Source organism: Hyperolius riggenbachi, chromosome 7 (genome assembly GCF_040937935.1).
Source record: "Hyperolius riggenbachi isolate aHypRig1 chromosome 7, aHypRig1.pri, whole genome shotgun sequence".
Classification (NCBI taxonomy): domain Eukaryota; kingdom Metazoa; phylum Chordata; class Amphibia; order Anura; family Hyperoliidae; genus Hyperolius; species Hyperolius riggenbachi.
Genome location: NC_090652.1, coordinates 89,819,193 through 89,846,858, shown reverse-complemented (window position 1 = coordinate 89,846,858; position 27,666 = coordinate 89,819,193). Strand labels below are relative to the sequence as shown.

At 46.1% G+C, this 27,666-nt stretch overlaps 1 protein-coding gene across 4 annotated transcripts in view; it reads left to right on the top strand.

Moving 5' to 3' along the window:
* Positions 1-27,061, top strand: part of GRID2IP (Grid2 interacting protein) — a 300,286-nt gene extending 273,225 nt beyond the window's left edge. For all 4 annotated transcript variants that reach the window (XM_068244297.1, XM_068244296.1, XM_068244300.1 and 1 more), the window contains 5 exons: positions 2,361-2,447; positions 5,955-6,084; positions 10,856-10,974; positions 13,373-13,537; positions 21,759-27,061. In XM_068244297.1, coding sequence (XP_068100398.1) covers positions 2,361-2,447; positions 5,955-6,084; positions 10,856-10,974; positions 13,373-13,537; positions 21,759-21,830 — 573 coding nt within the window. In that variant the 3' untranslated portion in view covers positions 21,831-27,061. The remainder of the gene's footprint in view (positions 1-2,360; positions 2,448-5,954; positions 6,085-10,855; positions 10,975-13,372; positions 13,538-21,758) is intronic.
* The last annotated feature ends 605 nt before the right edge of the window (positions 27,062-27,666 follow it).

The window sequence follows — 27,666 nt, the reverse complement described above, 5'->3', positions numbered from 1 at the left end:
TTCCCTCCGAGCCACTCCCCAGCCTCTATCCCTTCCCTCCGAGCCTCTCCCCAGCCTCTATCCCTCCCCTCTGAGCCTCTCCCCAGCCTCTATCCCTCCCCTCCGAGCCTCTCCCCAGCCTCTATCCCTCCCCTCCGAGCCTCTCCCCAGCCTCTATCCCTCCCCTCTGAGCCTCTCCCTAGCCTCTATCCCTCCCCTCCGAGCCTTTCCTCAGCCTCTATCCCTCCCCTCCGAGCCTCTATCCAGCCTCTATCCCTCCCCTCCGAGCCACTACCCAGCCTCTATCCCTCCCCTCCGAGCCTCTCCCCAGCCTCTATCATTCCCCTTCGAGCCTCTCCCCAGCCTCTATCACTCCCCTCCAAGCCTCTCCCCAGCCTCTATCCCTCCCATCCAAGCCTCTCCCAACCTCTATCCCTTCCCTCCGAGCCTCTCCCCAGCCTCTATCCCTTCCCTCCGAGCCTCTCCCTAGCCTCTATCCCTCCCCTCCGACACTCTCCCCAGCCTGTATCCCTCCCCTCTGAGCCTCTATCCCTCCCCTCTGAGCCTCTCCCCAGCCTCTAACCTCCCCTCCGAGCCTCTCCCCAGCCTCTATCCCTCCCCTCTAAGACTCTCCACAGCCTCTATCCCTCCCCTCCGAGCCTCTCCCCAGCCTTTATCCCTCCCCTCTGAGCCTCTCCCCAGCCTCTATCCCTCCCCTCCAAGCCTCTCCCTAGCCTCTATCCCTCCCCTCCGAGCCTTTCCCCAGCCTCTATCCCTCCCCTCCGAGCCTCTATCCAGCCTCTATCCCTCCCCTCCGAGCCTCTACCCAGCCTCTGTCCCTCCCCTCCGAGCCTTTCCTTAGCCTCTATCATTCCCTTCCGAGCCTCTCCCCAGCCTCTATCCCTCCCCTCCGAGCCTCTCCCCAGCCTCTATCCCTCCCCTCCGAGCCTCTCCCCAGCCTCTATCCCTCCCCTCCGAGCCTCTCCCTAGCCTCTATCCCTCCCCTCCGAGCCTCTCTCCAGCCTCTATCCCTCCCCTCCGAGCCTCTCCCCAGCCTCTATCCCTCCCCTCCGAGCCTCTCCCCAGCCTCTATCTCAGCCTCTATCCCTTCCCTCCGAGCCTCTCCCTAGCCTCTATCCCTCCCCTCCGAGCCTCTCTCCAGCCTCTATCCCTCAAATCCGAGCCTCTCCCCAGCCTCTATCCCTCCCCTCCGAGCCTCTCCCCAGCCTCTATCCCTCCCCTCCGAGCCTCTCTCCAGCCTCTATCCCTCCCATCCGAGCCTCTCCCCAGCCTCTATCCCTCCCATCCAAGCCTCTCCCAGCCTCTATCCCTCCCCTCAGAGCCTCTCCCCAGCCTCTATCCCTCCCCTCAGAGCCTCTCTCCAGCCTCTATCCCTCCCAGCCGAGCCTCTTCCCAGCCTCTATCCCTCCCCTCCGAGCCTCTCCCCAGCCTCTATCCCTCCCCTCCGAGCCTCTCCCCAGCCTCTATCCCTCCCCTCCGAGCCTCTCCCCAGCCTCTATCCCTCCCCTCCGAGCCTCTCTCCAGCCTCTATCCCTCCCATCCGAGCCTCTCCCCAGCCTCTATCCCTCTCCCAGAAGGAGAGAGGTGTGCTGCAGCATCGTGATCCCGAGGTCACTAAAACCAAAACTGACTGATTGCTGGCCACAGGATGGGTACTAAGAGGCTCTACCTGATCCAGCTAGCCCTCCAAATCAGGTAGTATTTTTTTTTTACCTTTATTCTTGTGGTCAGTATTGCTGGGAAGAATTATATTTATTCTGAGCAGGAGAACAGCTTGTGTCCTGACCTGCTCTTCACAGTGCTTTGGAAAACAACTTCTAGTTAATTCACTATGGATGGGAGAAGGAAACTGAAAAGCAAAGCATTGTAATGTGCTGCAAGAAGACATTCAGTATCCACCCACCATTCCCATGTAAGAACTGCATTTGCCAAAAATGGGATAGAGTGGCGCCCAGATGATAAGGGCATGTGAAGTGTGCACTGGATTTCACCTGTGTACCAATGAGCCAATATATCACTAGAGGAGCCAGCACAGCAGCTCAACTGGTAACAGCAGGTCAATGCTGGATCCTCTTCGGTGATATACTGGCTGAGTCCCGTTGGTATGAATAGCCTTGTGATGCATTGCAACCAATGAAATAGCGAGGGAGCCCCAGGGATTCATGGCCCCAGTCAATGCTTAGATTGAGGGAGACCAAAATGTGAGATGACAGTGCTGTCCATTTGTATAATCTATTCTTAATCATTGACATGTAATTCCATCCATAGATTGTGTTCCACGTTGTTTATGTATGGAAACTTAGAGCACTTTTGTCAGTAGATAGGATGATTTATAATTGATTTCTTGTTTGTTTCTACAGTTTGTTTTAGCCATGGGGAACTATCTGAATAATGGCCAGCCCAAAGCTAACAGAACAACGGGATTCAAGATTAACTTCCTAACAGAGGTAGCTTTCATCTTTTGCTACTTTTATTATGACCCCATATACAGTAATGATCCTCACAGGCAAAGCCGTAACTGGGGATTAGTGAGTGGTGAAACCAAGCATTGGAAGGATGGCTGGCTGTCTGGCTGTGCCAAGTGTTCTAAAGAGGCATATGACGTTCTGCAGGGGATTGTCCTCACTAAAGTTTCACATGCATTGATCACTATAGTGTTAATCTACTTGCTTGTGTTTTCTTGGCAAGTAATGGAAGGTGAAGCCCTCTGGAGAAAATAGTGATGTAGGCACACTGAGAGGAGATCTCCGGTTCAAGAGGAACTCCAGCCTAAACAAACATACTGTCATTAAGTTACATTAGTTATGTTAAAGGATACTCGAAGTGACATGTGACATGATGAGATAGACATGTGTATGTACAGTGCCTAGCACACAAATAACTATGCTGTGTTCCTTTTTTTCTTTCTCTGCCTGAAAGAGTTAAATATCAGGTATGTAAGTTGCTGACTCATTCCTGACAGGAAATGACTACAGTGTGACCCTCACAGATAAGAAATTCCAACTATAAAACACTTTCCTAGCAGAAAATGGCTTCTGAGAGCAAGAAAGAGGTAAAAAGGGGAATTTCTTATCAGTGAGGGTCACACTGTAGTCACTTCCTTTCTGAGTCAGGACTGAGTCAGCCACTTACATACCTGATATTTAAGTCTTTCAGGCAGAGAAAGAAAAAAAGGAACACATAATAGTTATTTGTGTGCTAGGCACTGGACACACACATGTCTATCTCATTATGTCACATGTCACTTCGGTATCCTTTAATTAAAATAGACAGGTAATATAATCTCTTACCCACCCTATTTTAAATGAACAGGCAAATGTTTGATTTCACGATGGCAGCCATTTTTTTGGTTGAAAGGAGGTGACAGGGAGCATGAGACACAGTTCCAACTGTCCTGTGTGCTGATCACCCCTCCCAGTTGCTAGGCAACGTGAATAACAACAGAGGAAATCCCATTATGCTTTGCACAGCATCAGGGAAAAAACACCCGGGCAGATTTCTTTGATGGGGCGGAGCTTAGCTAAAAATGCAGCTAAAAATAATGCTTTGGTAAGAAAAACAAAGTTCTGATGCTGTGAAACTGTTAAAGGAACACCAAGCCTTTTCAGTTCTGCTGAGTAGATTTTTAGTCCGGAGGTTCACTTTAAAGAAAAACAGTTGTTCCTCTGACCTGCTCTATATAGGGGCAGTACATGCAGAAACCAGTGTCATAGTGGCTAGATAAGATAATGGTTAAGGGTTCTGCCTCCGACACAGGAGACCAGAGTTTGAATCTTGGCTCTTCCTGTTCAGTAAGCCAGCACCTATTCAGTAAGGAGTCCTTGAACAATACTCCCTAACACTGCTACTGCCTCTAGAGCAAAGAGGCAGTAGCAGCAGGCAGTAGCCTAGTGGTTGCAGCTCAAGCACTTTGAGTCCACCAAGAGAAAGGGTCAATATGTTATTTGTCTCGTGTTGTCTGTGAATAATAGTTGCATGATTTAATGAAATTAGCTGGACCATTGGATTTCACCATGACAGAATCAGAATCCTTTATTGGGGGAATAATAGTTGGCATGTTAGTTGGTTAAACCTAGAAATGTTCAATGCACTCATCAAGTTTCCAAAAACGATCACACTGGCCTCTTTCTAAGTCTTAATATCTGTATAAGAGGTGTCGATGGAACATAAAATATTAATAAGGGAGGCTTACCTCCATAAAAATCCAATTTTCTGCTGTTCTCGATCTTTTTCACCAGTATGCTCCACTTCTTCAGCTAATATATTCTACTGCCTGCTAATACAGAGCTTAACCACTTCTTCGGGTAAAAGGGTGTGGTGCTTGGGTGCCGACCCCATGGTTGACTTAATTACTTTGCCTCCAAGGCGGTACTCAAGAGATCTACCACTTTGGGTGACATGTTGGCTCATAACCATTTTGAGGGCTAGTGGTCAGATCTGCTGATGTTGGGTCACAGGTACTTACTCTTGTGGGAGCTGTTCCACATATAGATTGGTCACTGTAGGACCTACTTTCACTATTCCCAATGACAGGGCTTATAAGTCGGCACATTTTGTGAATTGCGATACAGAGCTAATGGCTTATGTCTTGGTCTGCTCTTGTGCAACCTTTTACATGGGCAAGACCAAGAGAAAGCTCCAAATCAAAATCCCAGAACATATCAAATGTATACATCTTTTTAACTTTAACTGTCCTGTGGCAAGACGTTTCAACTTGACATACAGAGATGTAAGTGTATATATAAGTATTTTTGGGGGGAGGGGGGCAGTTCAAGCACTTCTACGGGTAAGCAATCTGGTGCCTGCCAGTGCAGAGTTCAAGCACTTCCAGGGCCAGATTTGTACTTTTTACCACCCAAGGCCCACTATCACCAGCTGCCCTCAGACCTACAGCATCCTTCCTAGAATGCCCCCCCCCCCACACACACACACACACACACACTGCAGGGATTAAACTGTAAGCTCCTCTGAGGACAGTTAGTGACATGATGGCAGGGATTAGATTGTAAACTCCTTGGCGAGTGGCACATTCGATCACTTGAAGTGTCCGTTCAATGTCCCTTCATCCCCCAAATGCCAGATGTGGCTCTTGGTAGCCGTCCACTGCTATGTGCAAACTCTGTGTAGCAGGACGAATGTTGGGCAGCCTAACTGCTTCTGCCACCCTGCTGCCCACAGCCCGCCCCTTGCTTTCTTGGTGCCATGGCCTATGTGCCCTTGCCTGAAATCCGGCCATGAGCCCTTCTTTCTATTGTTTCATTAACATATTACAATGATGTGCAAAACTTATCAGTGCAAAATGGGGTTGAAAGGAGGAGAGTGGTCTCAGGGCTGGTTTACACTTGGAGCACGAATCATGATCACGTTTGGGGCCCGATAATTTGGGATTCTGATTTCCATTCAAGAATCATATTGCAATCACCCTAAAATGCTGCATGCAGTGCGCTTGCAATTTATGCAACTCATAAACTCTGCAGTGAGAATGATCCGTAGGGATACTTCTGCGCAGTGCTTTTGCTCATCACCGGCGATCAGCAAAAGTCCTGATTGCCAGAGCTGTCGCCGGTGATCAGCAAGGCACTGAAAAGCGCCCTAGTGTGAACCATCCCTCAGTGTAGGAATTCCCTCTCTTGCCCTGGTTTTGGCATGCCTGTCCATTTTTCTGTTGAAAAGCACTAGTGAGAACAGATGTAGTCTGTCTGTATACATTTTAATTGTCTACTTCTGCATGGATTGTGTATGTGGTGTGAGCTAATGTCCTGCAGGATGGATCTTTGTATTATGCTACTATAGCAGAGACAAGAGATGCGTTGAAAATGGACATGTCTGAATGGATCCTGTAGAGAACATTGGATCCACTGACATGTCCGTTTATCCATCAGCCTCCTTTGCGGTACCATTTTGTGTCTAGCATTAACCCATTCTTTCTTATAAGCTTACATTGTGTCCCACAGCTCAACACCACCAAGACCGTTGATGGGAAGTTCACATTTTTACACATACTTGCCAAATCCCTCAGCCATCATTTCCCTGAGCTGCTAAGCTTTGCCAAGGATCTCCCAACTGTGCCTCTCGCTGCCAAAGGTAATCTGCACATATTTCTGTGTCCATGTTCTCAAAGACAATGTTCAAACCTGTTACAGAAGTGAATTAAGACCATCTGTAAAGCCTTCCACAGCTTAGGGTGCAGATTGCAGTAGTCTGTCTAAACATAGGACACAATGGAGTGAAACTATGTGGTGAAACTGTTGGTTCACGGATTATCCAGTCTGGTGAACAGGTAGGTGCAGCCATCTAAAAGAAGATCTGAGGAGGTACTGGAAGAACAAGGTCACTGTGAGATTCATGTTGGCAAGTCACCAAGCAGAATCTCATCTCCTCAATGGGTCCACCTACCCTCAGAGTACCAGGGTGGGGATGCATTTCACAACAATTGGTATATACCGTATTTTTCGGACTATAAGACGCTCCTGACCATAAGACGCACCCAGGTTTAGAGGACAAAAACCAGGAAAAAAATATACTAAACCTGGAGCATCCATGGTGCAGGGGCGTCTTATGGACCTTTCCCCCCCAATTATTATGTCCTCCTTGTACCTTTCTTATACCTCTTGTTACCCCCCTATGTACCCCAGTGTCCCCTGTGCCCTCTGTTTACCTGTGTCCACTGTCCCCATGTCCTCAGTCCCGGTGTCCTAACCTCTGTCCTCCTGTGTACACTGTCCCCAGTGTTCTCTGGCATCCCTATCCCCCTGAGCCCTCTGTCCCAGTGTATTGTCCTGCTATGCCCACTGTTCCCCTGTGTCCTCTGTCCCGGTGTCCTGTCCTCTTGTGTCCACTGTCCCAGTGACCTCTGGCGTCTCCATCCCCCGTGTCCTCAGTCACGGTGTCCTCTGGCATCTTCATCCCTGTGTTCTCCGTCCTGTCCTCCTGTGCCCACTGTCCCTGTGTCCTCTGGAATTTTCAACCCCCTGTGTCCTCTGTTCTGTCTTCCTGTGCCCACTGTCTCCCTGTGTCCTCAGTCTCAGTGTCCTATCCTCTGTCCTCCCCATGTCCTTTGGTATCTCCATCCCCATGTCCTCTGTCCAGTCCTCCTGCGCCCACTGTACCCCTGTGTCCTCTGGCGCCTGCATCCCCGTGTGTCCTGTCCTCCTGTGCCCACTGTCCTCTATCTCCCTGTATCCTCCCCTTTTGTCCCGTGTCTCCAATCCCCCATGTAATTTGTTCTTTTTCTAGTGTCATCCTGTGTGTTAAATACAGGTACATACTGTATTAGCAGCTGTGCAGCTCATGACGCATGCAGGAGTGATCAGTTTGGCAAGTGGCTGAAGGGGACGATAATAACAACGGGGGACACTTGTATATACTTTTCTGATGAGTCTATTGTAGTGCTGCATTTGCAGCCTGTGTTCCCTTGTGTCCTCCGTGTCTCCAATCCCCATGTCCTTTGTTGTTCGGTCCGTCATCCCATCCAGTGTGTTAAATGAATGCTGTATTAGCAGCCGCACCGATCGCATCATTGAAGTCGCCGCTGAACTAGAAAGCGCTTGCCAGCCAAGAACCAATCACGCACGGGGGCGCTGCCACAGACAGCCAATGACTCTGCTTACTGCTCCTGATTCCTTCCCTGATAAGAGCCATTGGTCCCGCCCACGGGACTACCGGCTCCTATCAGGAAAGGAGTCAGGAGCAGTAAGCAGCGTCATTGGCTGTCTGAGGCAGCGCCCCCGTGCCTCATTGGTTCTTGGCTGGCAAGCGCTTTCTAGTTCCGCAGCGACTTCAATGATGGGAGCGGTGCGGCTGCTAATACAGGATTCATTTAACACACTGGATGGGATCATTGGGATGACGGACGGACAACAAAGAACATGGGGATTGGAGACACGGAGGACACAAGGGAACATAGGGATAACAGTATATATGTATGTATTTAATACATTCTCCTAGGGGATAGAAGACTGGGGGACTGAGGCGCAGGTCCAAATGTATTATTCGGACTATAAGACGCACTGACTCCCCCCCCCCCCCCCCCCCCTTTTGGGGGAGAAAAAATGCGTCTTATAGTCCGAAAAATACAGTATTTAGTTTTGGTTTTCTGGTGCTGAGTATTTCGGGTATTTAAATGTGAATCCCAATAGCCAGTAAATTACTGTGCTAGGTACCTGGCATCCCAAACATTGCTTAATCCTAATGTTATTCTTTAGACTATCCCCATCCTGTACCTCCCTACTCTTCTATGCCCAGAGGTAGCTTTGCTCTGTAGATGGTGTGCCAGAAAATATCTGAAGGCAGTCTACCATCTGCTGCAGTTCTATAAAACTGTCTATTAAAGGAAGGTCTATGGACCTTCTCAGCCAACAAACATCAACCCTCAGAATGCTGGTGCAGAAATGAATACAGCTTCTGCATTCATACCGAGATGCATTGCCATCGTTACACTACACTCTCCCAGTGCTCACCCAGTAAGCATTCTCCTTGGCAGATTAGGTTTTCAGCCAAGAAAAATAACTTACTTTGATAATGAATGATGTTCTTGCCAGGAGATGGTCAGCCAAAATGGTCAATATTAGCAGTGACAATCACCGGATGAAATCCGAATAGGTTTTATTTGGATTTCATCCAGGTAATTAAAGCACGTGGGCGAGGGGGGATTAAACTTACCCAGCAGGCTTCTTCTTTAATCCATCCCACGGCACCTCCCACGCTGCGTTCCAAGCCGCTGTCACGTGATTACAAACACTTCCTCCTACCGGGTTGAAGGAGGAAGTGTTTGTAGTCATGTGACACGCTTGGAACGCAGCGTGGGAGGCGCCGAGGGACAGATTAAAGAAGACGTCTGCTGGGTAAGTTTACCCCCCCCTCGCCCACCCGCACAGGTGCTTTTATTACTTGGATGAAATCCAAATAAAATACATCATCATACATATCATCACTGAATATTAGTAATTTTAGCTAATTTAAGTGCCATATATATGCCATATCCATTCCTACCTTAAAAGGTGCCTGTCTTGATTGTACAGTATTACCACATCTGTTTATTACAAGGAACCACCTAAAGTATCCAATAATCCAACTAAAGCGTATTCACTCAATTTACCCACCTGACACATAGATCGGTAAGATTGTACAGTTAAGACTGTATCATTATTGGGCACCAGGCAGAGGGGAAAAAAAAAAAATATATATATATATATATATATATATATAATTATTTTTTTCATGCATTCACTCGGCAGGAGAAATTCTCCTAGAAGAACTGATCATTAGCGATGAGCGCACAAATTTTATGGAATTTTCGGAATGTCACTGGTTTCGGAATTTTGCAACTCTGACCATCCCTACTAATCCTCTATGTTTTTTCTAAGCTAAATAAACCCAGTGTGTCCAACCTTTCTTGATAAGTGAGATCTTCCATCCCTCTGATTAATTTAGTTGCCTGTCTGTTCTAGTATGTCAATGTCCTTCCTATAGTGTGGTGCCCAAAACTGTATCCCATACTCAGTGAGTGAGGTATACAGAGGGAGCAGTATACTAGCATCTCCTATTCCCCCGTTTAATGCATCCCAGACTGCCTGGCATTGAATATGGTTGTTTGACTTATCGTCCAGTTCTGCATAATCCTTCTCCAAGTCTGATGTTCCCAGCTGTATGCCATTTATCTTATATGATGCTCTACCATTGGTGTGTCCAAGGTGCATGACCTTACAATTATCTACATTTTAATTTAATCTTCCATCTGTCTGCCCTTATGGCCATGTTGTTGAGAACTGTCACAATCTTGCTTAGTGTTTAAAACCAATGGGTACCGCTAATAAAAAAAAAAATAGAGTCAGATACTCACCTAAGGAGAGGGAAGGCTCGGTCCTAATGAGCCTTCCCTCTCCTCTCCCAGTGCCCTCGGTGCTGCGCTGACTCCCCCGTTCGCGTCCGCCGCCGCAGGGACTTCGGAGGTCTTCGGGAGCACTCGGGCTTCCGAAGACGGGCCGCTCCATACTACGTACGCGCTCGCGCGTCATAGAGGGCGCTCGCGCATGCGTAGTATGGAGCGGCCGCGTCCTCGGGAGCCCGAGTGCTCCCGAAGGCTTCCGAAAGCTCCCTTCGGCATGCGGAAGTGGCAGTATTTGACCGAACTGGTCGAATACTGCCACGGGGGATCCTGTGCGGGACCGGGCACCGGGAGAGGAGAGGGAAGGCTCATTAGGACCGAGCCTTCCCTCTCCTTAGGTGAGTATCTGACTTTTTCTTTTTTAAACCGGTAAACATTCACTTTAAAACTCTGTGTGGTTTTGTATTATCTGCAAAGATGGCAACATTGCACTGTATTCCATCTACTAGAACATTATCAAATGAATTAAAAAGGATTGGACCTAGTACTGAGCCGTGTGGGACCCCACTGCTAACAGTTTCCCATTTTGAATATGACCATTTATAAGTAATTTCTCTTTAATGCTGCATAATAATGCGTGAACACTTTTTTAAATTATTTTTTTTCTCCTGCTGATCCTGTTTGGATCACATTGATTATTTCATGTTACCTAGGTGCTGCTTTCCTTTTCCTGTTTATGAGACTTTCTCAGTGGTATTAATGTGTAATGAGGATGAGCACAAATGTGGATATCTCAACTGATCCAAGAAGTAGAAGCCATGCTAGCAAATGAAAGACATTAGCTGCCGCCTGCCAGTTTGTAGCTTTTGCTATTTTAAAGCTAATGGCTTTTATATGCCAGCAGGGGTTTCACTTCCTGGTCCATTGAACCTTTGCATGTTAGGCTACACAGCATGGATTAGCAGAAACCTCTAAGTGCCCTCTTACATATCAGTGATGTGTGCTCTGCATAACATGTTTCTTCTCCAGTGAATCAGAGGTCACTCACTGCTGACCTGAGTGACCTTCATGTGACTATAAAGGAGATCAAAAATGCTTGCAGCCGTATGATCAGCTCATCTGAGGACAAGTTCCCCGTCACTATGAACGTATCCTTTGCCAGAGTGTGTGCCTGTGTGTCTGTATTCCATCAGTGGTGTATCTAAAGGGTTGCAGGCATGTCTCGGGCCATGGGCGCCATGCCTGCCCCTGCATCCCTCGTGCTGCACCACCATAATGGGGGATGCCGCTTACTACCTATACTGGGGGATCTATTTATACTGAGAGACACCTTTCATTACCTTTACTGGGGGGACTCTACTCTGCGTCATCACGCCGGCCGCTACCTGCTATTGCGCCGGCCTGCGTAACAGTCCTGTGTATGCACAGTGTTCTAACTCTGAACCACGCATGCGTAGGACTGTCACGCTGTCCGATGTGATGATGCAAAGCATCCCTATTCAGGAAGTATGCAGCAGACCTTCAGCCTGAAAGTTGCCGGTAACAGAGCCACCAGTGAGCCCAGGAGAGGAGCCAGGAGGACGCCCGTGGGACCTCGCGGCCTACGGTGGGCTGGAGGAATCCCCTGGTAAGTACCAATTTCATTTTTTTGGACTGTTCAGGGTTCTTTTACCTTTTGAGGTACTTTAATTTTGAGATACTTTAATTAAATTAATTAATCTAGGGGACCATGTATTCTGGAACGTATTAAATTCTGGTATTTGGGTAACACAGCTGCTTAACTCTTGTATCTAGGGACAACACAAGTAACTTCTGCAATATCCTGCGCAGTGTTTGCCATAGGTGCTATTTTATCCAGATATACTATATATGGTGTCACACGGCTGTCCCCAGTACAGCGCTGCCTTAGATCGCAGTGCTGTACGGCAATAAAAGACAGTGGTTTCGCTGTCTAACAGTCTCCGAGCGGCGATCGCCGCTGGGAGACTGAAGGCGGGCCGGAGCTCTGCCTACCAAGCTGAGCTGCGCACGCATCAGCATGGGCATTCTCCTGCAAAACAAGCCCGCGGGACCTTATGCCAATCGGCGTTAGGCGGTCCTGGGGCTGCTGTCGCATCCACGCCCATTGTCGTGATGCGGTTGACAAGTAATTAAATACAAACATTTATACTTACCTGGGGCTTCCTCCCGTGCCCTGTAGGCAGTGGGCTCCTTTGCAGTCCTCCCAGGCCGCTCCATTGTCCCACAGTTAGCTCTGGTAGTTGCTGACTACTGTCCATGAGTCATCCTGGCCGAACATGCTTTGTCATTCTCCCGTGGCTGGGAGCATTCTGTGCCAGCACGATGGGACTGTGAATGTACAATGGACCACAACTGAGCCAGTCAGGGATTATTTTTTTTTTTAAACCTAGAAAAACTTTTATTGTACAAAAAGCACAGAAAGACAATGTATATGTACAAATTTTAGAGTACACAATTGTAGTAAAATACAAAAAGGTCAGAAGTGGATTACATATTGCATAAACATTAAAACAGACAACATAGCCACACATATACATTACACAATTCTAATAAAAAAGCAGCATACTAAGTAACTCAGTGATTATCGGTATGTGAGACAGGTGACAAGGGATTGCGCTCAGCCATGAAGAGGGGGAATAATGGGGGAAACAGTAATATGTTTGTTTTAATGTGCTGTAAATTCACCAAAGATCTTCTTTAAAACCCCCTAGTGACCAGGCCATTTTTTCCTAATTGGGCCACTGCAGCTTTAAGAGCTCGCTGCAGGGCCGCACAACACAGCACACAAGTGACCCCCCCTTCCTTTTCCGAGTGACACGGCTGTCCACCTGGCAGGCAGGAAAGTGATCCGCTGTCATTGTCTGACAGTCGATCACGCTGATTGGCTGGCGGGGGGAGGGATGTAATATAAATTAAAAAAAATAGTGAAATTTATTTTTAAAAAAAACAACAAATAAATATTTATAAAAAAAAAAAATCTGGGGAGTGATCAGACCCCACCAACAGAGCAATCAGCGTGATCGACTGTCATAGGCTGCAGCCTATGACAGCTGATCACTTTCCTGCCTGCCAGGGGGACAGCCGTGTCACACGGCTGTCCCCAGTACAGTGCTGCTGTAGATCGCAGCTCTGTACAATGTTAATAGACGGCGGTTTCACCGTCTAACAGTCTCCGAGCGGCGATTGCCACTGGGAGACTGAAGGCGGAGCAGAGCTCCGTCATTCATGTGGAGATGCGTGCAATCTCCTGCAATCCTCGCCCGCAGACATTCACGCCAATTAGCGTGGAGTGGTCCTAGGGCTGCCGCCACGTTCACGCCACTCGGCGTGGAGCGGTCAGCTAGTGGTTACAGTTAATTTGGGCTGTGGATCAGACAGGCAATTAGCATTTTTTTTAAAGAATACTTTGGCCTTTTTTCTTCAATATTTAACAATACTGTATGTTTGAAGCCAATTAGCATGTTAGACTGTTTTGGCTCATGAATGTTGCATAGTTCTATCTGTTGTAGTCCTTAAATTTCTCAGACATTTCTGGAGAACACCTTCCCCTGTATGCAGAGCCTGGACACCGTGCAGCATCGGGCTCTGGAAGAGTTCTATAAAGTTTGCTCCTACTTCGGAGAAGATCCCAAGGGCTCCACCACCGAGGCTTTCTTTGGAATATTCGCAGACTTCACAAGCAAGTTTGAGGTAAATCTTAAATGCATAGAACCTTCTAATCTGAGCACTGAGCTCTGAAGTATTGTAAAGACTTGTACGCACCTTAGACTGTTCTTGGCCGAGGCTGAGAATCTAGTATGTATACAGGTGTCCCCCGAGGTTTGCCAAGGTCAATTAATGATCCAGCATGTTGAAACTTAAAGGGAACCAAGCACCACTTTTTTCCTGGTTTTTAATAGCTATAGGAGCTGCCATGTTCCCCTCCACTTCTAGATGCCCATAATTTATCCAAGGGAAGGTGTGAAAGTAGCAACTGTGACTTCTCCAAGTCTTTGAAGCCTAATGTCCTATGCTAATGTCCTAATCACCCCCCCCCCACCACCACCACCACCACCACCACCACTGCTTTAAAAGGCTTTGTTAGCTCTCGGCTAATGTGTGCAAAAAAATATAAGTAATTATCTGCTTAATATGCCTGAAACTTCCAAGGCCTGCCCGGATAAAAAGCATCTGCTAAACTTTTAAATGTAAAAAGAAGAGGTAAAATTGAAGGTTGTTTTTGTAGTGGGCCATATTATTGGCATGCATTTTTAATGTGCTATTGAGATTCCCTGGGTGCTAAACATTTTAAAAATGGTGCTTGGTTCACTTTAAAAGCAAACCTGAAACAAGTAAACTTGTATTGGTCGGTAAAGCCATCCAACTGAGGAAAAGTATCAATAGGGATGCTCCACATGGAAGAGGAGGTACTTACTCCCGATGCTGGGGGACTTCCTCCTGACACTCTTAGCTACATGATATATAATCATATTTTTGCATAATATGCATATTATTATCAGGGTTATATCTCTGGACCAGAAAATAGTTTCCACTGAAGGTAACCTTTGATAACTTATAATATGTTTGCATTCTTGCTTCATATTACTCAGGGATACTTAAAGGGAACCTGAAGTAAGAGGAGGCTGACTTCATTTTAAACAATGCACAATGCCTGGCTGGTTAAAAAGAAAAGCCTCCATATTCCTCTTGTATCAGGTACACTTTAAAGCAGCAGGGACAGCCATACTATCCCAGGAAAAAAAACACTAATCTAAGTAGATAAATACTTGTTCTACGTACATAACACATGTATTGTACTGTCCACGTTTTGATTTCAGTGAATTTTATATAGTAAATAAAGAGAAAACTGTTCTAGGCATTTTCCATTTTTACTGCTTTTGACTAAAACCAATGCTGATGTAATTTCCTCCCTTATTCTTTTTTTTTCCTCTTAGAAACGGCACTGTCATATCTAGCATGCTTTGTAAACAAGTGAGCACAGCATAGATCGTATTTCAGCAGCTTCTGCAGAGGAGTGAGGTGTATTTCCCTACTCCGCCTCAGTCTGTCACACTGAACTGCTGTCAGCCAATCAGTAAGAAGCAGGAAAGTGGGAGGGGAGATAACAAGCCTCCTTCTCCCCGGCAATGTACCAGAATAGAGCCAGACTGACTGAGATAAGATTCATTACAGCAGACACATTTGTGATTTTATTGGAATGATTGCAGACTACATGATAAACACAGAGCAGTGGATAAATGGAATTTGATGGCTGACAATCCCGCTTTAAGGGTCACTTTTAAGGAACGCTACAAGTGTTAATTATATCGATTGAGTATTGAAGAAAGTAATCATGCACCAGTATATCTGCCTCCTCCCCTGTGTGATGTCACATGTGATAATGACAATCACACTGCATATCTAAAGAGGCATTCTGAACAGTTATTATTAGCCCGGTGCATCAAAGTTTGTGTAGCAACAGAAGATACATGCTATTATTGTAACTCCGATTCTCCTTGGAGCTCTCAGCATGTGGAAGTGTGTGAAGGTTTATTTCAGAGCTGTTTAGATGTCATTCTCTCTGAATATATAATGTGGCAGCAGGAGTGTCGGATCCTTCCATTTCCTCTGGACTTCAGGCTGTTATGTAATTACAGTATAACATTATACAGCATAACATCTTACAAAGATGAGCACATTTTCATGGCAGATTATGAATGAGCCATTGTGTGACAATAAGTATTCAGTACAAACATAAAACGGCGTGATAATAGTGAGCTGCTTCAACTGTAGCCAGCCGTAAACAGTCAATAATCAACCTGGAGAGGAAGACAGAACCTTCCGTGTAAAACGTCGTACACGCACTAGATAAAAGTCCTTAGAATTAATGATCTGTGACCAGTCGTCATCAGACAATCGTTTGTGGAAGCACAAACCAGTAACGATAAAATATATGTGCAAGAATCGCGCACAGGGCTCTTTTTCTAAAGAGGGCAATACACCTGTTAGGCCTCGTTCACATTGGGTGCATTGAGAAACGTGTAAAAGTGAATGATAAAAAAACGCATGCGTTAGTTCACATTTAAGTGCATTGCAGTGCGCTTTTTTAAAACACATTTTGCTTATTGTAGCAGTAGTAGTTGTCATTTTGTCAATAAAGATTTATTTTCAAATGACATTTTTTTTTTTCATTTAGGGGAAAAATCTATGCGCTTATTATAAGCTAAAAACGCACCCATTCACTTGCATTGATGTGCCCTTTACAGCTCAACACACAGAAATGCATGCAACACTACGTTTTTGTAACGCACCTCAGTGCAGCGCATAGATGTGAACCAGGCACCTTAATTACATGGGAAAATCAATACCTTGCAGAATGCACAGCGCAATGCACTCTGAAATGCGCACAAAAACGTACCTAAGGCCTCATTCACATTAGGTGCAGTTAGAATCGTGTTTTTAAGCATCCTTTGCTTATTGTAGCAATAGCCGTTTTCAATAAAGCTTTGTTTTCATATGAAAATGTATTTTACTTCCATTTTGGGGTAAAAAACGCATGCGCTTCTATATGCTAAAAAAGCGCACCCAGTTACTCGCATTGGTGTGCACTTTACAGCTCAGCGCACAGAGATGCATGAAACACTATGTTTTTATAACGCACCTAAGTGCAGCGCATAGATGTGAACGAGGCACATTACATGGGAAAATCAATACCTTGCAGAACGTACTGCATCAGTCCACCACTTTCCCCGTGGGATCCCTCCTACCACCTGGCTCTAAAGCTATAACAAAACCCTTCCAGTGCAAGAGCCAGGACACTCCCACTAATGTGCTCACACTTGCCCAATTGTCCTCCTTAACAGGGTTGCTCGGGTAGTACTTTTTAATACCCGCCCAGATCCGGGTACCCAGATATCTGGATCCGATTCGGGTACCCGGATCCGACCTTGCGGATACCCGAGTGAATTCGGGTATCTGACCAAATTACCCGCGGGTACCCGACCTATTCGGGTATCTGGATAGAAAAACTGGAAGTGCCCTTTAAATAGCTTTAAAAAGGGTTTTTAGGGTAAATGATGCATGTAGCATCATGTTTTTTTTTAAAGGGAAACACTAATTTATTATTTGGTGGACATAAAATGAAAAAAAAAAAAAAAAAAAGCTGTCAATTAACATCAGGACTAGGTTCCAGACAGCGGTCGTGCAGCCCACATTGTGTCCAAAGTCCAATCGCACAACTGGGACATGACAGTTTTCAGCCCAGACACCTCCAAAAAATGACACCACAATTGTGTTTTGGGTCGAATATAGGTGGTGGTATCAGCAGCAGTGGCCTGTGGCACCGTGGCGGTGGGAGCCAACGCCCGCTTGCTTCAGCCTCTTGAACTCCTCATGCTCAACAACATGTTTTTTGGCCAGATGGGTGATGAAGCTGGAGGTGCCATACTTGTAGGGGTCACAACCTCTGCTCATCTGTAGTTTGCACACATTGCATATGGCAAACTTGCTGTCCAATGAGGGCAGAGTGAAAAACCGCCAGATTGGGGAGGTGAAGATTCCCCTGCGGCCTGAATGGGATGCTGCGGCTTTTCTCCCTGTGGCGGTTGGGGGTTGAGTGGTGCGGCTGGTGGTAGCGGCAGAAGGATGTGGTGGGTCCCGCATTCCATGGCCACTGTCTGCAATGCTGATCCTCTGTGCCAAACCCACCGATGCATCCTCAGAGTCAGAGCTGACATCCCCATCCTGTGGATGGTAGTCACGGTCCTTCATCCCATCATCCACATCATACCCCCCCCTCTCCTTAAAACCCAGAACATCCTCCTCAAACTCCTTGCGGCTAACAGCCCTAAGTTCAATCGTGGTGCCTGGAGCGAAAAGCTTGCTGACCGAGGGTGGGCTGCCCGCTGGGGTCGACACTGACACGGCAGACCTTCTGAGGGTGGCCGTAATGTTGCTCCCTGTCCTCTTGCCCTTTCTGCCCCTCCCCCGGCTGCCGGTGCCAGCAGACATAGTACAACTTATACGTGATGATGTCACCAGATGATGTGGGGTACTTTTACTTTAATGAAATCGGGGTTGGACTTTAAATCAAATCAGCACGGAGTGACAGACCGCAGAGTAGAGGACAGACAGTGCACACTATCTGTCTAACTGTCACACTGACAATGCTCAGCACAGCAGCACAGCAGTAATGTGTAGTAAGCTAACACAGTACTACTCTCTCTAACATCTAACTGCAGTACTAACTAACTATATAATACAATACAATAACACAGTAATCCTATTCCCTAACCTATACTGTCCTCATGGCCTGCACAGCACACACAGACACAAACAGGACCTAACTGAGTGAATGAAATGAAACAATTACACGAGCTAGCTAAAAAAACAATAGAACAATAGTGTAGTGAAGGTGTTTAGCACTCAAAGCTTTAGGTTTATTACTGTATACAGGCAGCACTTGCTAAGCCAACAGCACTGGAGCAAGTCTGTCAGTGACCAGCCAGCCAGCCACTAGTGTTGTCCGGATCATGAACGATTCGGATCTTTGATCCGCATCTATTTTGTGAGTCGAATCATCCAAATCATCAAAATGAGTGATTCGGATCGCAAAAGGGGCGGGCCAGGATCGACACGCCCCCTCTCAGCGGGCAGCTTGGTCCTGGAAGCAGAGCTGAGATGGATCGCTCTGTTGGATGGGAGCCAGCCTTGCAGGGAGACAGGTAGATGAGAGAGAGGGGACATGGGTGCCACTGCCAGATATGTGTAGAGCACACATACTGGCTATAACGTGCTGCTCATTATAGGCTGTCTGTTCCGTAGTTGTGCACAGTGAACACATTGGAAACTTTTGGCTCAGCACAGCTCAGTAACTTTGCAGGCACTGTGATTGCAGCGCAATATGATCCTCCTGCACTCGCTCTAAACAGCTGCACTTTACTTCTGGGAATGCTTTGGGGAATGCTTTCTTTCACTGTGTGACGTTTGCATTCAAATTACACAGATGAGCATATAGGTGAAATACATGTAAAGCATATGATTGCAGCATGTGGGTATTGTGTGCAAGCAAACATTTTTGCTCTCTGCTCGTCCCTCCTCCCTTCTCTGTCCACTCCCTGCCCTCTGTCCACCTTCTCCCCTTCTCTGTGTGTCCACCCCCCTCCCCTTCTCCTGTCCACAGCAGGTATGTATGGCAAGCAGGAGTGATGGAAGAGTGTTCCAACATTTTAGCAAAACGAGCTTCTCCTCTTCCCATAGTCCCAGCTAGCACTGGACGTGTGTATAGGATGCACTGGGTATGGCAACACGCAGGAGTGAGGGGAGAGGGGGCTTCTCCTCACCCTGTAATGGTAATGGATATGTATATAGGATGCACTGGGTATGGCAGCACTCAGGAGTGAGGGTAGTCTGGGGAGATCTTGTCCTGTATATTCCCTAGCACTGGACGTGTATAGGATGCACTGGGTATGGCAGCACTCAGGAGTGAGGGTAGTCTGGGGAGATCTTGTCCTGTATATTCCCTAGCACTGGACGTGTATAGGATGCACTGGGTATGTCAGCAGAGATTACACGCAGGAGCGATGGGGCAGCTGTATATTCCCTAGCACTGGATGTGTATAGGATGCACTGAGTATGGCAGGAGTGATGGGGCAGCTGTTATTTTCCCTAGCACTGGATGTGTATAGGATGCACTGTCCTGCTATTCATAGGATGCACTGTCCTGCTATTCATTTCACCCCCGTATGCTTCGTTAGTAAAATGATCCGAGATTCGGATCAAAGATCCGGATCTTTTCAATGATCCGATTCGAATCATCCGGATCATTGAAAAGATCCGAACTTCCCATCTCTATTAGCCACACAAGCAAGGACGATCTGTCTCATCATGCCAGCTCTCCTTATTATACAGGGGGGCTGGCCAGGGTTCCCGTCTGTGATTGGGTGCCAGGGCTTAGGCTGGGAGGCCTCTGATTGGCTCAATGAGGTCAGGTGGGGCTGGCCAGAGTTCCCCTCTGTGATTGGTTGCTAGGGCTTCTGCTGGGAGCCCTCTGATTGGCTGGGAGCCCTCTGCTTGGCTCAATGACATCATCTCCCTTGTTACAGTACCCAGATCCAGATAACCGTCGGATATCCGCGGGTACCCGCGAGTATCTGGATTATGCGGCCAGATACCCGCATAGAGCTATCCAGATATTGGACCAGGTATCTGGATCCGACCCAGATAGTGTAAAAATGGTCGGGTACCCGGGTTCACCCGGGTACCTGGATCTGGATGAGCATCCCTGCTCCTTAATATCCAGAGGGAGGAATGACAACTTGAGGGGGAAAGGGTATCCTCTGCACTCAGTAGCTCCAAATCGCTGTTGGCCTGTGCTGTGCTGGCTTGTGCTGTTACAAACTAAAGATACTCCACATAGCATAAAAGACGGTATGTCTTTTAATATAAAGAAAAGCACTCATAAATTTGCAGTTGGGATAAGCGTTTTGAAAAATAGTGAACAGGGTCCCTGGGCGACTGCTCACACGGACACCGCTTCAAATCCCCACGTCTCTGCATCCTGGATACGCCTCTCTACCAGCTGGTCAATGTCAGACGTAGCTCCGCCCCTATACAAATATAGCAAACTATACTTCTCGGGCACAGCAAACTGATCCCTCCTATAGGATTTGTTTTGGCAATTCTAGTTCATCTGAGACCCTGTGTGAAAATGTTGTTAGATTACAAACCAGTCAATCATACAGTGCAGAGCAAGCCACTGATGATCCTGGAAGTACTGAAACAGAAAGGCTTTCAGTAGAAGAAAAATGCCCATACCGCTACAATAGACAGGGCTCACCTGATGTGTAGGCTGACAATGCAACAGTGTGAAGAATTGTTCCACTACAGCAGGGGTAAAGTTGCCAGACTCTCCCTTCCCATGAAAGCAAATGATGTGGGCTGTTGTCTGGGGGCTCCATGTATACAGGAGCCAAGGAGTGAATGCAAGAGTGCTCACTATCATGTGTATATGGTCACAAAGTCACTGGTGGCAGATTGTAATTTAAAGTGTACCTGAGCCGAAGCTCAGATACAAAATTAGATACTTGACTAAAGAGAGAGGGAAGCCTCAGGATCCTATTGAGGCTTCCCTTTCTGCTCTGCTGTCCCCCGTCACTGAGCGTGGCCCTCCTGAAGATTAGCAACAATGCATTTCACTAATCATTTTGGGGCCGTGCAGCTCCTGTCCCTGCATCATGGCCGTGTAGTAGCAGCGCAAGCCCGCATGCGCAGTAAGCCAGAGCCGCAGGCTCCGTCCTACTGCGCATGCACAGACAGGCTCGAGGGCTACTGCGCAGCCATGATGCATGGACAAAAGCTGGGCTGCCCTCCTCCACATACATGCTCAGCAACAGCAGGCTTCTGAGAACCAAGGGAAGCCTCAATAGGATTTTTAGGCTTCCCTCTCTTAAACTCGGTACCTTTTAAAAAAAAAAAAAAAAAAACAAGCTTTGGCTCGGGTTTGCTTTAAAAGATTTTATTCAGGATGCAATGCATTTCTTAGGGGATCACCCCTACTTCCTCAGGCATACAAAAAGATATAAAAGAACATAATTTAATAGGTACTTGCAGCCCACCCTACATCCTGGTTGGATGATGGAGGGAGAAGTTTAAAAAGCACTAGAATAATTTATAGATATGCATATATGCACAAGGGGGTTGGAGCTCTTGGTAATATACTGTATAGACACCTGTGGAATTATCCATTCAAACTACAGCTTTCAATACATCCATTGAAATGCATTGAATGATGGTAGATCTGCAGTCTACTATGGTCTGCGTCACACACCTGTTGGAGATTTGCTATTAGACCATCTGTATAACTTAGCCTAAAGGTAGTTGATCATACCATACACATCAACTAACCTTTGTTTTCTTTGTTTCTTATGTCCAGAAAGCTTTTAGTGACCTGCAAGCAGGTGACCCTCAGCTCCCGTCTGTGAATGCGTCAACGACAGTATGGTAGGACATGACGTAAGGTGGAGCACCGTGTCACAGTAACGCTGGATCAGCCATGATGATGTCATCACATTGTCACCATACCGACTGCAGATGGCGCTAGAAAACTGGAGCCAAAGATGAAAGTGGAGAGTTGAACCAGATATGGGAAGAAGTTGTCTTCGTCCTCGCTGGGCTGCTGCACTACGGGTGACCCCATGCTGGGGATGGATTTTAGATGCTATTTATGAGGTCAAGGACTTTGTAGAGAGATGGAGATCCTCTCACTAGCCAGGAACTGTATACAATTCTGAAATTGGTCTTTGTTTTGTTACCGCCTGTACGTATTGTACCGCAAGGCCTATTCTCCGCAGCTGTCTTATATCTTGTCAACAGGAGAAGCTGTTCTTTTCACCTACTTAAAGCAGACCAGAACTCAGCACATCCTTTCTGCTCTATAAGATAAGCAACAGCATAATAACCTTTAAAGAAAAAACATTTCTTCGTTACAGCTGATACAAATCCTGCAATAAATCTGCAGTGTTAACCCTTTGTCTGCTTCCATGAAAGCAGGAAGTGGAAACATCCTGTGTTTACCAATTAGCTCTCTGCCGTGGCAGTCAGCTGACACATCTAAGGGATCCAATTACAACTTGTGCTTAGCCACAGATGAAGGGGCTTTAGACAGGCTAAACTCTCTAAATACATACAGGGTGCATTTCTGTATGTTTTCCTTCTGTCTTGTGCAAGAGTTCAGGTCCACTTTAAAGTGTGCTTGAACCCGAAAGATTAGGTGTGCTTAACCCCCTTGCCGTTCCAGTTGTTGCGGCAAAAGGGCAGCGCAGCACTTTTTTAAAATTTATTTATTTTCTAAATCATGTAGCTAGCCTACCGCTAGCTACATGATAGCCGCTGACAAGCGGCATCCCCCTATCTTCTTCGATCGCCACCGGCGATCTGCGCAAGCAGGAAATCCCGTTTGAGAACGGGGCGGGATGACGTCATGGACGTAGGGACGTCAGAGGGAATCCCGATCCACCCCTCAGCGCTGCCTGGCACTAATTGGCCAGGCTGCGCAGGGGTCTGGGGGGGGGGGGGCGGCGGGTAGCGGCGGTGATCGCGTACCACACGCAGCTAGCAAAGTGCTAGCTGCGTGTAGGAAAAAAAATTATGAAAATCAGCACAGCAGGGCCAGAGCAATCCTCCTGCGCGAGTTACCCCGAGCTCAGCTCGGGATAACCGGCAAGGAGGTTAAAGGACCTCTATCATATAAAAAATGCAACATTTAAAATACGTGTGTATGAATACATGGGAGATGGACATCTGTCCCAGAGCAAAATGCTCTAAAAATTACTGTTTTTATTTGTCATTGTCATTTACAGTAGGTAGTAAAAATCTGACAAATATGACATCTCCTCATTGGGGGTTTTCAGTATTTCTTGGCCAGCCTGTCTCCCCACATGTACCCTATTCTGGCAGTTGGACTGCGCCACTGCCTTCCAGGGAGCTCTTCTGTAAATGAAGGACATACTGAGAATTCCCCACGAGGAGATGGACTAGTTCAAATCCTCTAACTGTTGTCAGATTTTTAGTACCTACTGCAAGTGACAGCGACATAGGGAAAAAGCAAGTCATGGTGCATTTTACACTTGGACAAATATGCATCTTATATGCGTGCATACACATGTATTTTAATTTTTTACCATTTTTTTCTCAGTTGTGGTCTTTTAATTTAATAGTTGCACTCCAAGCAAATATTTAAGGAAAAAAAACATTAATAATGAATTATTAATATATATTTTAATACAAAGGCTGCAAGAACCTAACTCCTGTCTTTATATCGGCTCCATGAAATCCTTGCACAGCGGCATTCAGGCTGGCAGAGGGAGGGCAGCACTATGATCCTATCAGCATTGTGTCCTATACTGCATTGTGTGATGTTTCTGTCCCACATTGAGTTATTGATTGAGGGAGGAGAAAGGAGAATGACTCAGCCATATGCTGCTAATCTCCTGAAACAAACCTAATGCTGGGAATACACGGCTTGATTTTGAGCCATTGAGATAGCTCGATAGATATTTTCCGACGTATCCGATCACCGTTCGATCATGTTGCCACTCGATTTCTCATTGAAGTGAATTGAAAAAAAAAATAAGAAAAAGGAGCAGAACATTAGAGAATCAAGCGGGCAAAACGATCGGGCGCAGAATCGAGCACCAGAATCGACTCATGTAATCCAAGCATAATAAGGGATGTCAACCTAAATAGATACACTTGACAAGCCAAACATCGTATATCAATTCCCAAGGGAGCCCAGATCTAGAAAAAATATTATACTCTATTAATAATCACAGACTTAGCCATATAGGTCAAACAGCAATGTATTAAAATTAACCCCTAGAAAAACACACGTGATCAGTATTGGCCATCAGGGCTATGAAAAATCCTATATGGAACGCACTAACATTGGAGATTTTTGTTTTACAAGTTATCTTTGGGCCCAATATATCAGTTGTAAAGGATCCACATGTGTCATGACTTGATGTGTCCCGTGGACACGCCTCTTTACAACCACATGCTGGTGGTAAATGCTCAAAGTGGCGACTTAAACTCCTCCCCCCATATTGATATTTTAAATGCACATTATGGATCTGCCATTATAGTAAGTAGTAGTAAATCCTGAATTTAGGTTAGTTCTTTCTTTAAACACAATCTCCAGAACCAGTTTTCCTGACACCAGCAGTTAAAGCAAAACGTATGTGAAGTAAACAGTCCAGTATATAATAAAGCCATAATATCAACTATGTTTACAATACTTCCTTTAAAAATTACAAGGTTTGGCAATTGGGGGATACGGTACACAGAAATCTTTGGGAACTTACAGTACTTGTTGCCGTAAAAGTCCATTGAAGCCCTGAGGCTTTTTGGTTGTTAATGTACCTCTTATCGTTTCTCAATGTACACTTGTTTATATAGTCCAGTGATGGCTAACGTTGGCACTCCAGCTGTGGTGCAACTACAAGTCCCATGAGGCATTGCAATACTCTGACAGCTCTAAGCATAACTCAGGGAAGGCAGAGGCATGATGAGATTTGTAGTTTTGTCATAGCTGGAGTGCCAAGGTTAGCCACCACTGATATAATAACACACACACAAACTCTTTCTTTCTTTACATCTGGGGTTGCTTGCTTATCCTTTCTATGGGGAAACAAAAAACATGGGCACCGGAGGCTCTGCAAAAGTTTGGGCGTTTTTAGAGGTGTCCATGTGAATAGCGTCTATATGCCAAAATTTGGGTGCCGTAGAAGCTCTGTGAAGCTGCCCCCCTGCAATCAGAATAAATAAAAATCCCATCATGTTTGGTTAGTGCTACATTTGTGCCCCTTTTGCTGCAAAAAATGACATTTGTGCTGCTTTCATTTTGAAGATAATAACACTTATTATTTCACCTAGCCCCCATACAAGAACCTACAGGCATGGAACTGGTATGGGTGGGTAGTGCTGTGCATGTGCTCATTTGTACTGCAAAAATCATCATCTTTCTATTTTTTATAGTTTTTGAGATATTCACATTTTTATAAAGTTCACTCAGCCCCCCCCCTACAACATCGCAAAGGCTGAGTGAGTCTGAAGATAAGTGCTATTATCTTCAAAATGAAAGCAGCACAAATCTTAATTTTTGCAGCACAAATGGGCACAAACGTAGCACTAACCAATCATGATGGAATTTTAATTGTGCTGATTGTAGTGGGGGGCAGCTTCACGGAGCCTGCTGTAGATACCCAATAAAATAGCAGACGCCAGAGCTGCTCACTATACAAACTGCGGCTACAATTAGCGACTGCCTTGTGCCCGCTATTTATAGGGGCAGATTGCATATGCTAATTTATTGGGTTGTTATAGCCACTATTAGCTAGGCATCGGTAGAGGGAGGGCTCATGTAAGAACAGGGCTAGGTTTAGCGATAGTAAAATTTATCAGAATTACCACTGCACAATAGTAGAATATTGGTAATTTTCACAATATTTTACTAGCAGTTATTCCCGGCACCCAAATTTCCGCTGCGCTTATTTCGCTATTGTAAAATGTAAGCATTTAAAGAAATGAAAAAGTGCATCTAATATTCTATTGCAAAAATGTTTAGTTTTCTAATTTAACAAAATCTCAAGGTCACAGCTACAGTAGATAACAGAGGTCCATAAACAGTGTTCTTCCACCTTGCAGCCCCTCTCCTGAGTCACATGGTTCTAGCAGTTACACAGTTCATGTCACGGGTGACGCCCACAGTGATCCCCATCACAGCCTTGCCCTTTAGTGACTGACAGCTTGTCCATTGGCTGTGAGTCTTAAGGTAGGCAAACTGGAATGTGAGTATGCAGACAATCGAGGATGTCAGTGGTGAAGAGCTGAACACCAGAGATCCACTGAAACTGTATGTTTATATTTTAAATGCACACTTTTTATAATTGGATTTACTTTAAAAAGCAATTCTACAAAGTGATGGTGAGCTACGGATTTAAACATTTCATAAACATGTTTCTGGAATTCCTGAAATACCCTGGTGTTTATTAATGGGCACTTTATGCAAATGAATCATAAGGGACACTCCAGTCATTCTATTGGTTGAGAATCTCCTCTGAGCCTAGAAGGTTACACAAAAAAAATCATCGATGGCAGAATCCCTTTAAAGATGGCTACACCCCACCCATCAAACACCCCCAAGGGATGGCTACACCCCGCCCACCAAACACTCTCAAGGGATAGCTACACTCCCCCCCCCCCACCAAACACTCCCAAGTAGAAGCAGTAAAGTGGCTAAAGTAAAGCCAAGGGGTGGCTTCACCCCGCCCACCAATCACTCTCAAGGGATGGCTACACCCCGCCCACCAAACACTCCTAAGGGATGGCTACACCCCACCCACCAAACACTCTCAAGGGATGGCTACACCCCGCCCACCAAACACTCCCAAGGGATGGCTACACCCCGCCCACCAAACACTTTCAAGGGATGGCTACACCCCGCCCACCAAACACTCAAGGGATGGCTACACCCCGCCCACCAAACACTCCCAAGGGATGGCTACACCCCGCCCACCAAACACTCTCAAGGGATAGTTACACTCCGCCCACCAAACACTCCCAAGGGATCTATTTATAAATATATGCGTATATTGTGTAATTTTACACAGACATCTTCAATGCTTTCTTGTAAGCTTCAGAGTTCTGCTCAAATAAAGGATGGATATTTATTACATTTAACATGTTGTATCTGTCTTCTTTTGCAATATTTAGTTCCTGGAGATTATCAGTGCTCTGAATATTTAAAAGGACCCTTGTATTGAAACACAAGGTCTTCAAGTGACATTTCATCTGGCTATCTTCCTGCAATATGCATTAAGCCATATTGCATGCGCAGGTGTGTCAGATGTTTGCGGGCCTTAAACTCAGATTGCTCAATCTAAAGAAAAACCTCCCTCCACAAGAAAGTTACAGCAAGGCCTCGCTTAGTCACGTATAAAAGTTACTTTATTATAGAAAAAACACACAGCAATCACAGACTGGATCAGAGAATTCCTAATAAAACACATTAAAAACACTTAGAGCTTAAGGATTTGGCCTGGCATCCCCTGCATCCCACGCATTCATCACATCCATCCACACATGACATTCATCAATTGAGAAACTGTTGCATGCACTTGAAAAAACCTCCAGAGCTCTGGGTGAGAAACTAACACTGGCTCAGCAGCCCTGTGCAAAGTCCACTCTAAACTGAAAAAAGGTTTGGATGGTTAGATGAATAGCTGGCCGGCTTCACAGCTCATTTTTGTGCAGATTTCATGACAGGAAAAGAAACACAGTCCATT